We start from the raw sequence: 13,038 nt of genomic DNA on the forward strand, positions 1-13,038 counted from the left end.
GTGAGAATCAAACAATGATTAAAAAAAATGTCAAGGTTAGAGGATCCACTAATGGTATTTCAAACAAGTATAGTATAAACTCTTATTATTCAATTAGAAACCATACACAAAGGAGGTTCCAATTAAAATGTGAATTATTAACATGATTACATTAGTTATCTTATTCAAACAATGCTAATACTTGTAAATATTGTCAAGTATTCATGATTATAACTTATGTTAACAACAAATCAAATACCTTTCATAGCACAAGTGTCGGTTACACCATATGGTTGGGTAATGAAAGTGCCAAGTATTTGTTGTATCAAGTGTTATATAACATGTTTTGTATTTGTTGTATCAAGTGTAAATCTAGATTAACTATTTAATAAGCAAAGTATTAAGAGTGAACAAGATAACAAATACAAAACATGTTAGTATCAAACATTAAAGTCCATATTAAGTTTACACTATACTTATTCTTACACCATTAGTATAACCTTTTCAACTTGACATAATAAACTTAGCTAAACATAATGAAAAGAGAGAAACATAAATAAACAAGATAAGAACATAAATAAAATAAAACTTAACTAAGTAAAGGAAAGAAAATGAAAGGTATAAACAAGATATTAATGAAAGCAAAAATTAAGCATTACAAAAATACAAAGAGAGAAAGCAAGAGCATGATCTTGATCTCGAAACCAAGATGCCTAAATAGATGAAAAATACCTCCTTTTATAGGCCAAAATTGAGAACTATTGATTTGATGACTAATTGATAAGTGAGTAGCCACTCTTGACTTGATGATAATTCTTATCTTCTTGGCTGAATAAAACATCATTGATAACATTAGAATTTCAACTAGACTTCCACATGAAAGTTCTAAGAAATTGTCTCAACTTTCTAGGCAAAAAAATTAAGTTCATTTGGACTTTTAGAACTCATGATATGGGCTGAATATTGAACAGTGTCTAGGCTGCATAATAGATTCGGTCTTCTATGTTGTTGCTAAGATTTGGACTTCCAAATAGTAGAATTAAGTCTTGACTTCCTATGAAAATTTTAGGCCTATGTTTTAACTTTCCTTCCATATAAAGTAGACCTAAATATGAGATCTACAACTCCAGATATGATCCAATTACCGAACAATGTTCCAGTTTGGATTGTACCGACATCTTTTTTCTAAGTTTGGCCCTCTCTTTGTCCTTTTAACTTCAATACTTCAACTTATCAATCAATCCTTTTATTTAAGTGATTGGCTTAAATTAAAGGTACCTTATGGTATCAGACTTGTTATTATAAAACATGCTTTCGTTAAGGAGTTATTGATACTTCAAGTGGAAAATGATGATATAAAACCTTGATAAAAATCCACTCTTAAGTACCAATCAAGGGGCCTTAAAATATATTGAATAAAATATGGTTATAATTTTATGGGAGAGAAGGATGCTAAAATATCTAGGCAATGGTTATGGAAGATAGAGATGTCTATGGATCAGATAGCAATACCAGTAGAGCTATAAGTGGATTGTGCTACTTAACTATTATGGAACAAAGCCTAGACATTGTGGGATATTGTTTAAGAGAGATGGGCTGCTAAGATGCTTATGAAGGGATTTCAAGACAGAGTTTGAGAACCAATATTATTCCCGCCATCATCAAAAGATCAAGGAATATGAGTTATTGGCTCGTATATATAGAGATATGACAATATTGAAATATGAGAGGTGTTTTTAGGACCTCTCTATACTTGCTTCCATTTATTTGCCTACTAAGCAACATTGGATTGAGAAACTCTAAGATGGATTCTGACAAGAGTTGAGGATGAAAGGACAATTTGGTTAGTTAATAAAAAAGAGAGGAAATCTTGGATCAAGAGGTACATCGGCTAGACCTATGCAGAGCTCACCGAAGGGTGGTCACTCCCACAAACTAGTTTTCTAGAAGGAGTTATAGAGGGCTCCAGGACAATTACTTATCCCCTATGTGTGAGATGTGAGCATAGACATCTTAGAGATTGCTCGGCTACATATTACAAATGTTATATATTCAAATAGGAGCACAGATGGAGGGATTATCCCTATTTAGATGCTGCATGTTATCATTGAGGAAAGCTTGGGCATTGTAAGAGGGAGTGTCCTTAGAGGACTATAGGGCAGACTCAAAGACATGATTTTTCAATACAAAGTCAGCAGCAACCCGTGATTATAGACAGGCTAGGTAGACTTGCTCAATTTAAGACTGGTGCTATTCGAGGCCAACCTCAAGTATAGGGAGGGGGAGCTTAGGGGAGAGTTTTTTGTATGACCTAGGAGGATATGCGAGTTGCCATTGATGTTGTTGCATGTATTTTACTATTAGAAGCTTAGCATGTATATACACTAGTTGATCGTGGTGCTACCCATTCCTTTGTAGCTAGAAAATGGAAAGATAAATTGAAAGTGCAACCTATAAGAATGAAAAAAAGAGGTAGTAATTAGTACACCTCTAGGGCAAACTGTACTTACTGAGTATGTTTACAAGGGTTATCGAGTAAAAATAAAAGATGTCAAAATAATGATAGATTTGTTACCACTAAACTTATATGATTTTGAGATGATCTTGGGAATGGATTGGCTAGAACATATAGAGCCCAAATAGATTGCTTTACTAGAATGGTAACTCTTTAAAATGAGGGTGGTAAGAGGGTAAAGTTTAGAGGAGAGAGAAATGTCATACCAAAAAGTATAATTTTGGTCATGACAACTAGGAAACTATTAAGAAATGGATGCATGACTTATCTTGCCTATATAATAGATTTAGAAATGAAAAAAATAGAGTTGGAATCTTGGGCTCTATATGAAAGTTCTAGGCCTATGTCTTACCTTTCCATCCATATAAAGTAGACCTAAATCTGAGATTTATAGCTCCAGATATGACCCAATTACCGAACAGTGTTCCGATTTGGATTGCACCGACATCTCTTTTCTAAGTTTGGCCATCTCTTTATCCTTTCAATTTCAGTTCTTAAATTCATCAATCAATCCTTTCATTTATGTGATAGGCCTATATTTAAAATGAACATTTATCACAAATTAAAGGTATCTTATTGACACGACGAAAAGATTGATGTCTTCTGCCAAGTGCAGGAGTGTCGAAGTAATAAATAACTCGGCAAGACCGGGGTCGAACCACAGGGAGGTTAATTGTATAAATTATAAACAACAATAATAGCAATAATAACAACAACAATAATAGTAGCAACAATAACTATAATAATAATAATAATAATAATAATAATAATAATTGTAGTAATACTAATAATAATAGTAATAATAATAATAATAAAGAAAAAGAAGGAGAAGAAAGGAAGAAGATGAGAACTTTGAGATGAAATATTAATGTAAGGATTAAACAATGATAATAACAAATGTCAAGGTTAGAGGTTCCACTAATGGTATGTCAAACAAGTATACTATAAACTCTTATGATTCAATTGGAAACCACACATAAAGGAGGTTCCAATCAGATTATAGATTGTTAACATGATTACATTAGTCATCTTATTCGATTAATGCTAATACTTGTAAATCTCGTCAAGCATTCATGATTAATGTCCATATTAAGTTTACATTATACTTATTCTTACACTATTAGTGTAACCTTTTCACCTTGACATAATAAACTTAGCTACACATAATGAAAGAAAGAAAAATAAATAAATAAAATAAGAACATGAATAAGATTAAAGTTAACTAAATAAGTGAAAGGAAATGAAAGGCATAAACTTGATATTAATGAAAACAAAGCATAAACATTACAAAAAATACAAAGAGAGAAAGGAAGAGCATGATCTTGATCTGGAGACCAAGATGTCTAAATGCATGGCAAATGCCTCCTTTTATAGGCCAAAATTAGGAACTATTGATTTGATGACTAATTGATGAGTGGGTGGCTAACTCTTGACTTGGTGACAATCCTTATCTTCTCTTGTCTACCCAAAACATCATTGATAACATCAAAATTGGAGCCACTTGAAAACATGAAAGTTGTAGGCAATTGTCTCAGCTTTCTTGTGTAAAAAATTCAGGTCATTGATTGATGACTTTAAGAACTTAAATTGCAAGGGCAAAAAGATGACCAAAATTAGAAAAGAGATGTCGGTGCAATCCAAACCGGAACACTGTTCGGTAATTGGGTGATATCTGGAGCTATAGATCTCAGATTTAGGTCTACTTTATACAGATGGAAAGGTAAGACATAGGCCTACAACTTTCATATGGAGCCCAAGATCTAAAAAGGCCATTTTCAAGTCCAAATTGTAGCAACAACAAAGAAGCCCAAATCTGTCCTCTAGCCCGAGCACTGTTTTACAAGTATTTTGTGTATATTTGGAGTTCTAGAAGTCGAAATGAGCTGCATTTGTTTTACAAGAAAGCTGAGACAATTAAGTTTATTATGTCAAGGTGAAAAGGTTACACTAATGGTGTAAGAATAAGTATACTGTAAACTTAATATGGACTTTAATGTTTGATTCTAACATGTTTTATATTTGTTATCTTGTTAACTCTTTAATACTTTTCTTGTTAAATGACTAATCTTGATTTATGTTGTATAACACTTGGTACAACAAATGCTTGGCACTTTCATAGTTCATATTGTATGGTATAACCGACACCTGAGCTATGAAAGGAACTTGACTTGTTGTTAACATAAGTTATAATCATTAATGTTTGACGACATTTACAAGTACTAGCATTAATCGAATAAGATAACTAATGTAATCATGTTAACAATCTATAATCTGATTGGAACCTCCTTTGTGTGTGGTTTCCAATTGAATAATAGGAGTTTATACTATACTTGTTTGACATACCATTAGTGGAACCTCTAACCTTGACATTTGTTATTATCATTGTTTAATCCTTACGTTAATCTTTCCATCTCAAAGTTCTCATCAACTTCTTCTTTTTCTTCTTTTTCTATTATTATTATTATTATTATTACTACTAGTACTAGTACTAGTACTACTGTTATTGTAATTATTGCTATTATTGTTATTACTATTATTATTGTTGTTGTTGTTGTTGTTACTATTGTCGTTTATAATTTGTACAATTAACCTCTCTGTGGTTCGACCCCGGTCTTGCCGGGTCATTTATTACTTTGACACTCCTGCACTTGGGAGAAGACAACAATCTTTTGGTCGTGTCATTGATCTTCCACATGTGAGCCCTTCTTGTTTCCTGATAAGATGCTTTGCTCACTTCCCACTAGCTTCCTTAGGTTTTGCAAACCCTGCATAGAATTTGAAATGTGGATTGTTGATCCAGAATCAATCCACCATATGTTAATATTGACATTAACCATGTTAGATTCATAACAAACAAATGAAGTTGGATTACCTTTGTTCTCAAGCCATTTTTAAAATTTAGCGCATTCTTTCTTCATGTGTCCCTTCTTTTTACAGAAGAAACACTTGGAATCTTTCTTGATACCACCTTGGGGAGGTATTTTACCTTTTCCTTTCTGATTGGTTTGGGATTTTCCCTTCCCATGTATTATCAATATTATACTTTCACCCTGTTCCATCACTAGTCTCCTTTCTTCTTAAACACACATGGTCATGAGTTTATTAATTGACCAATTTTTCTTATGTGTGTTGCATGAGATTTTGAAGGGTCTATATTGATGTGGAAAGGTGTTCAAGACATAGTGCACCAAAAAAGACTCTGACATTTCAACCTCGAGTTTCTTCAATTGAGCCACAAGGTCCCTCATTTGCATGATGTGCTCACGCACACCTCTCACACTAGTGAGCCTTAGGGATAAGAACTTCATGATTAAGGTGCTTGCTAGCGCCTTATCTATAGTGATAAATTGTTCATCAATAGCTTTCAGTAAATCTTAGACCTTTTCATGTTGATCGACAGAACCACGAATGCCAGCAGAAATTCTAGTTTTAATGAACATCATGCTGAGGTGATTAGATTGCTCCCATCACTCATGAAGCATGATGTCCGCTATAGTGCTGGTATCAGTAAGTGCTGGTGATTCATCTTTTCTAATAGCATAGTATATGTCCATCTACCCTAAATGAAGAAGAACTCTTTCCTTCCAGATCTTATAGTTATCTCCCTTAAGTTCAGGGATATCATAACGAACATCAAAGATATCTGCAGGTTGTAAAACTGCATACAATTATAGATTACATGCTTAAGTTAAAACTAAGAGAATAAATATTCATGCTTTATCAATGTAAATCATGCTTAAATATCAAATCTAATGATATAAAAATGCCTATGGGTTAAATTCTTAATTCAAGTAGATTCAATTATTCTTTATAATCAAATTATTTACTTAACTCATAATTCTAAAGGATATATCATGATTATAATTTGATATATATTTTTATCTTTGATTAAACTTTTATGATAAAACTATCAAGTTATTTACTTAATTCATAATTTATGTCGGTAAGTTATGAATAACTTGATATTTTATCCTAATTAATAATGTAAATATAATAAAAATTCCTTTGGGATAAAATTTATTATATTAAGTATAATTAATTACAATTAATGTCTAATATTCTTTATGTGATCTTAATAATTCACAATATATAATTTTAATCAATTAAAGATGTTGTGGCTATTCTCTAATTAATTTAAAATTATATGGATCATTAGACATTAAATCGCATAAGACTAACTTAATATTATAAATTACATAATTTTAACTAATATTAACATGTTATTATTATGCATAAAATATTATCATAATATAAGCATAAATATTGCATAATCAAAACTATAATATTATGCATAACATTTAATTTCATGCTTTTAACTATATATATATATATATATATACTCATAAAAATTACATGTATTAATATAGAGCAGAAATAATCAATTCATATAAACTAAATACAAGCATAATAATTAAATTTGCATAATAATAATTTAAATTGCATATAATTAAATCAAATAAAAATTACAATCACAACAATATATTATAATAATTATTAACACAATTCCCAACTATTTATAAAGTGGGAACTAAATGTCACTCTTTGTTAAAAATCAAAGTTGCATGTTATTATTATTTTTTTTTTTTGTCTTCAGGCTATAAAGAAAGATAAATAGAGTAACTTTATAAACCAAGGCAGAGATAAATTCTAGTTCTAATACCAAATGTAAAACTGAATTAACAATTCTATAATGTAGAATAAATATATTTATAAACAAAGATAAATAGAGCAACTTTATAAATCAAGGCAGAGATAAAATCTAGTTCTAATACCAAGTGTAAAACTGAATTAACAATTCTATAATGCAGAATAAATATGTTTATAATAGAATCATAAGTTTTAATAACAAGAAAACAATACCTCCAGCCATTGATGTTTCTTATGTATTTGCTACTCTCTTTTATATATATTTGACACTTCCAAACTCTACTCACTCTATATAAATGGTGTAAAACTTAAGGGAATTAAGAAAGTGAGTATGAGACCAAATAACATTATTTATAGTCAAACTTCTATCAAGCTTTAATGGTTATATGTTCCACATATTTATTACATCATGGGTAGTTACAAGTGAACCACTTTAAAAGTTCATGAATGTTACATCTTTAATGCGAACCACTTTAAGAGTTCATACATGTGAATATTATATCTTTAAAAAGAACTGAACAGGGATGAGGGATATAGTAATTGGAACTTAAGAACAAAAAAAGAAGCTGAAAACCTATAAATTTAAAATCAAAATGTATACTTTAAAATTTTTAAAGGAAAAAATTGAATAACAAACAAAATCAAGTCGAAGAGTAATGCATTCTATATATCAACGCAAAAAAGTCTACAAAGAACTAAAACAATAGAATGTAAGGAAATAAAAATGAACAAAAATAATAGCCACAAAGAAGAGTAATTGAAGACCCAAAAAAAGGGTGTTGGAAGAACAACATGCATTAAATAATAAAACCATTAGAAACAGTGACAGTAAATTACTAATATGACAGCATGTTAACAGAAAAAGAATAATAGATTCCAAACCTAACATGATAGCATATGAAATCACCAAGCAAAATAGTAAACATCTTGACCTCACCGAGCAAAGAAACAGCAATATAAAACACAATGCTAAACAAATCAGTTTTGAACAAAGCAAGACCAGAAAAGAAGGAAAACAAATCATCATCCCGAGTAACACCATCTTGAAAGGATGAGCTTGATATTGCTATCCCAACTATAAGAAACTTAGATTTCATCTTGGAGCAGTGGAGACCGTTCTTTCAGCCTTACAGAATTTGTTGACAACATCTAGTCCATTTTTCTTCAACACTCTTTATGATCCGTTTTAGAGAAGGTGTTGATTTTGTGTGAGGATACCCTTGTAGACTGAGAGGAGGTGTGCCCGCTGCTATCTCGCATGGACTTTGGCAAACATTCTTGATTATGATGCCTCAACTCAGTAGCCTTTTGTCTAGTGCTAGAGTTAGACTCAATAATATTGAGTCCAGCTACGCAATAAATACAATGACCATGGATTTAGTTTTTCTTTTTTTAAAAAAAATAATGGATTAGTTGTCGATAATAATAATGATTAGTTAATTAAACAATTAATTAATGAGTTGTTAAAAGGAAATAATTAGTGGCTGACTATTAGGTTTCGAGAGTGAGTATGGCAGTTAAATTAAATTTAAAATGGTATTGTGTTTGATGATCAAGTTAGGTTTAAAGGTTTTAGATCTAATAATAATTTTAAATTGAATAACAATGAATTTGATATACAAAAAAATATTAAGTCTGACTAGGTAGCTAAATCCAAATTTTTTTTAAAAGCCGGAGGGTTTCAAAGCTAGTTTGGCCAATAATTTTAAATTCAATATTTTTGGATTTTGATATAAAGTAAACTTAATAATTTTAAGTTTGATATATAAAATAACTAAAAATTAATGGGATAAAATTTTTTATTATTTGACTTTAATGAAGTCTTGATATAACTTGTTTATTTTTTCATTTTCATAATTATCGAATCCTATCACTATTATTATTTTTTCCTTTAGAGAATCCAAGTATTTTACTGATTTTATTAAAAAAAAAAGCAAAATTTCTATTATCTTAAGCTTAAAATCTCTTTATATTTTTTCTTAATCTGATAGCTATTAAATCTGAAAAGAAAGTCAATCTCAAAAAATATTTAGCAGTATAACAATCAAGTGTGACCCAACAGTTTTTTAAATCATAAAAAAAAAAAAACAATGCTTATATCAAGCTTAAAATTTCTTCATTTTCTTCTTGATCCGGCGACCGTTGGGTCTCGTGTTAAAATCAAATTCAAAAATATGGGTCTGGCTGTCAAGCATAATCCAGTAGCTTTTATATTAATAAAAAAAACACGACGCCGTTGAGTTCGGTTATACAATGAATCCACCAGTATCGACAGATCTAGTAGTACTTTTCAACTAAAAAACAATAAAAAAAACGCTTTCTATGGCACTAAAGTACTGTATACAAGGCAAAGACTCTATTTCAGTGATTCATAATACAATGATCTGTATGAACAATATATGCACAGTATTTTTCCTATATCTTTTAAAATATAGTATAGTAATAAAGGTAAAACCCCGCACGGTGCTGATGTGGTAGTCAGTTGAAAACCTAGCATGAAGGAGGAATTTTCTCTTAGACAATTCTACTAATGGATAGATTCTTTGTCTCTGGAGGCTGAACAAAAATACAAGCAATCAATTGAAGAAAGGAAGGCATAGATCCAAAATCCAAAACCCCGTTCCGAGTTTACCAAACTCGAAAACCCTTTAATAAACCCAACCCGTTTTTTGGACTGCATTTCTCTCCCTATCTTCGCAGTTTTGTTACAGAAAAGAAATAAAGAAAATGGCAGTTCCAGTGATTAAATTCCCAGCCTTGATGGTGTTGGTGAGGTTAATGGGGGTGATAGTCTCTGCTCTGGTGTTGACGTGGACTGTTCATTATAGAGGAGGATTGGCTCTTGTCTCTGATAACAAAGATCTCATCTTTAATGTAAGAATTCCAACTCTCTCTAATTTTCATTTTGAGAATGATCAAAATCTTTGATACTGTACTCTTAAAACCTGGGCCCTTTTTTTCTTATCTGGGTATGGATTACCGGTGGACTAAGTGTGGTTTTTGTGCCCCTTTTGAAGGTACATCCTGTTTTGATGGTGATTGGGCTTGTACTCTTGAATGGTGAAGGCAAGTATACCTTTTGTACTCTTTTGGCTTTAGTATTGTGTGTGTATATGTTGAGATGAGATGATTAATTAAAATAATGTAGATTAAAATGGATGCCCAATGTGCTTTTCAATTCTGGAAATTGACAAGAGAGCTCTTTTGATGTGTTCTTTTAATTATGAATCTAACAAATAAGCTGATTTGTTGGGAATATTACAAGGCGTTGATATTAGAAGTTCTACAATTAAATGTTTCGAGGTTTAACTGGTGGTGTAAAACGTACAAGGCATGATATGCAATAATCATATTAGTGATTGTTTGCTCCATTGCTATTATAAGACCATCCTTTAGCTCTGTGCAAATGTTTTCCATGGTGTTTCGAAAGAGACATGTATTCAACTACCTTTACACTGATTCTATACACATGCGTGGATCTTTTGTTTTCTGATGAGTGTGTGGCTTAATAGATCCAGAATTGGTGATATTTTGTTTATTAAAGTTGAAATGTGTCAATAATTATCAGATGAATGGGTATGTTTCATCCTCAAAAAGGGAGAGAAAACTATGGCCTCTTTTGGTTTAATCATATTCTGTTAATAATCCAAAGAAATGTTATTTTTCTTATAGTTTCTGTTTCTATATGGTAACATGAAATATGAACTTCTCTGGGGAATCATGTTTTGCTGTGGAGGCAGTCTCAGGAAAATAGTTGGGATGTGGTTTTTTATTTCCTTAGAACTAAGGTGCAAACATGCTTCATGTTGAATTATAAGCATGATTGGATATGAACAAATTACAATGAGAAAGAATGGATGGAATGTTGGACTTTTGTAGTGGGCTCTGGAAACACCAGAAAGAGAGTTGTTACTTGTGATGTTTGAGCCATTAGGGTTCAAATGTTGTTAGTGGCATGTTATGAGCTTGTCATGTTTAGTTATCTATGAATTTGAACCAATTCATCACTGGTGCTGTGTTGGTGTTTTTTGATTTTGTGTTTCAAATGTTTGTTATTTGACTCATGCAGCCATGCTAGCCTACAAAACGGTTTCAGGAACAAAAAGCTTCAAAAAATTAGTTCATCTGACACTGCAATTCCTCGCTTTTTGTTTAAGCTTGATTGGCTTATGGGCTGCTTTGAAATTCCATAATGACAAGGGCATCGACAATTTTTACAGCCTGCACTCTTGGTTGGGACTAGCTTGCCTTCTCCTCTTTGGCATCCAGGTCTTTTTCAATTTACCTTTTCATTTTCTTTGATGATTACCCATATGCACTATGTTTCATGAAGCTCGTCAACTACTCATAATCTTTTCTTCATTCCAGTGGGCTGCTGGGTTTGTAACCTTTTGGTATCCAGGAGGCACAAGGAATAGCAGGGCCACCTTGCTCCCATGGCATGTGTTCTTTGGGGTTTATATTTATGCCCTTGCTGTTGCCACTGCTACTACTGGTATCTTAGAAAAAGCCACATTCCTCCAAACCAACAAAGTAATATCGCACTACTCCACTGAAGCTTTGCTGGTGAACTCATTGGGTATCTTGATGATTGTTCTGGGTGGTTTAGTTGTTCTTGCAACAATTACTTCTCTGAATAGCAAAGGTGACATCCCCAGAAACGCAACAGAGTAGGCACGATATGTATATTTCCATAACTGATGTTTGATTCTTATGTTTGATTAAGAATTGTATTCTTATCGCATGTGAATCACAGGCTAATATTTATTTTTACAAGATCAATGTACCATGAAAAATTTCACTTGCTGTTCTATTTGCTTGCATGCATAGCATTGAGAAAAATTCCTAACTTGGTTTTTTAGAGCAGAGTGGTTTTTGTGACCACAACTATTTCGTTCCCTTGTGTTTAAAGGGATTTTTTATTTGCTTCCTTTTCCCCTTGCCATGTATTTTCCATGTACATGCTGAATAATATACTTTGGAACTTGACAGAGTGAATTATTGTGTTGAATCGAAGTCATCTCAGTCCGTGGTAAGGGAGAGGAGAGACCCCAATCGCTAACTTCTCTGTCCTAGTCTCCTGTGTCGGGCCGCCGCTGGGTTTGCTGGTCCAGCTCGAGGTTGAGTAAGACGAGTTCTCTGGAATCCTCTCTCCATGGGATTTCCCTTGGCTGAACCTCTCTGCTCTACCACTTTCTTTCTGAATATCGAGCTCCACATCAAACATAGTGAAACCCTAAAACCAATAAATCCCAGCACCAGAGGAAGGTGGAGCTTCTTGATTAATATGTAGTTGATCGGTTGCACCTTCTCTCAAGACTAGGTACACATACCTTTGTCCTTGTGGTGAATGAACTTGTCCACGTTCTTGAGCAAGGACATATATTCTAGTTTAATGGCAAAACATCTGCTTTGGCTCGAGGTTTCTTGACCAAAATTGAACTGGATTAAAGATTTTCCGAATTCCACCAAGTATCAAACAGATGAATGAAACTTTGGAAATGACACGAATGCAGTGTTGAATTGAGAAAATGACATGACTAAAAGATTAATGTTTTCTTCTAAGTGCAGGAGTGTCGAAGTAATAAATAACCTGGCAAGACCGGGGTCGAACCATAAGGAGGTTAATTGTATAAATTATAAACGACAATAATACAACAACAATAGTAATAATAATAATAATAATAATAATAATAATAATAATAATAATAATAATAAAGAAAAAGAAAGAGAAGAAGAAGAAGATGAGAACTTTGAGATGAAATATTAACGTAAAGATTTAACAACAATAACAATAAATGTCAAGGTTAGATGATCCACTAATGATATGTCAAATAAGTATAGTATAAACTTTTATTAGTCAATTGAAAATTACACACAAATGAGGTTTCAATCAG

The 13,038-nt window shown here is 32.0% G+C and overlaps 1 protein-coding gene across 1 annotated transcript; it reads left to right on the plus strand.

Moving 5' to 3' along the window:
- Positions 1–9,555: 9,555 nt before the first annotated feature.
- LOC105116864 (probable transmembrane ascorbate ferrireductase 2) lies at positions 9,556–12,139 on the plus strand. The gene is made up of 4 exons (XM_011014360.1): positions 9,556–10,015; positions 10,159–10,207; positions 11,211–11,410; positions 11,510–12,139. The coding sequence occupies exons 1-4, from the start codon at positions 9,869–9,871 to the stop codon at positions 11,813–11,815; spliced, it is 702 nt and encodes a 233-aa protein (XP_011012662.1). The 5' UTR covers positions 9,556–9,868; the 3' UTR covers positions 11,816–12,139.
- Positions 12,140–13,038: the final 899 nt, after the last annotated feature.

Source organism: Populus euphratica, unplaced genomic scaffold (genome assembly GCF_000495115.2).
Source record: "Populus euphratica unplaced genomic scaffold, PopEup_1.0 scaffold1084.1, whole genome shotgun sequence".
NCBI classification, from domain to species: Eukaryota; Viridiplantae; Streptophyta; class Magnoliopsida; order Malpighiales; family Salicaceae; genus Populus; species Populus euphratica.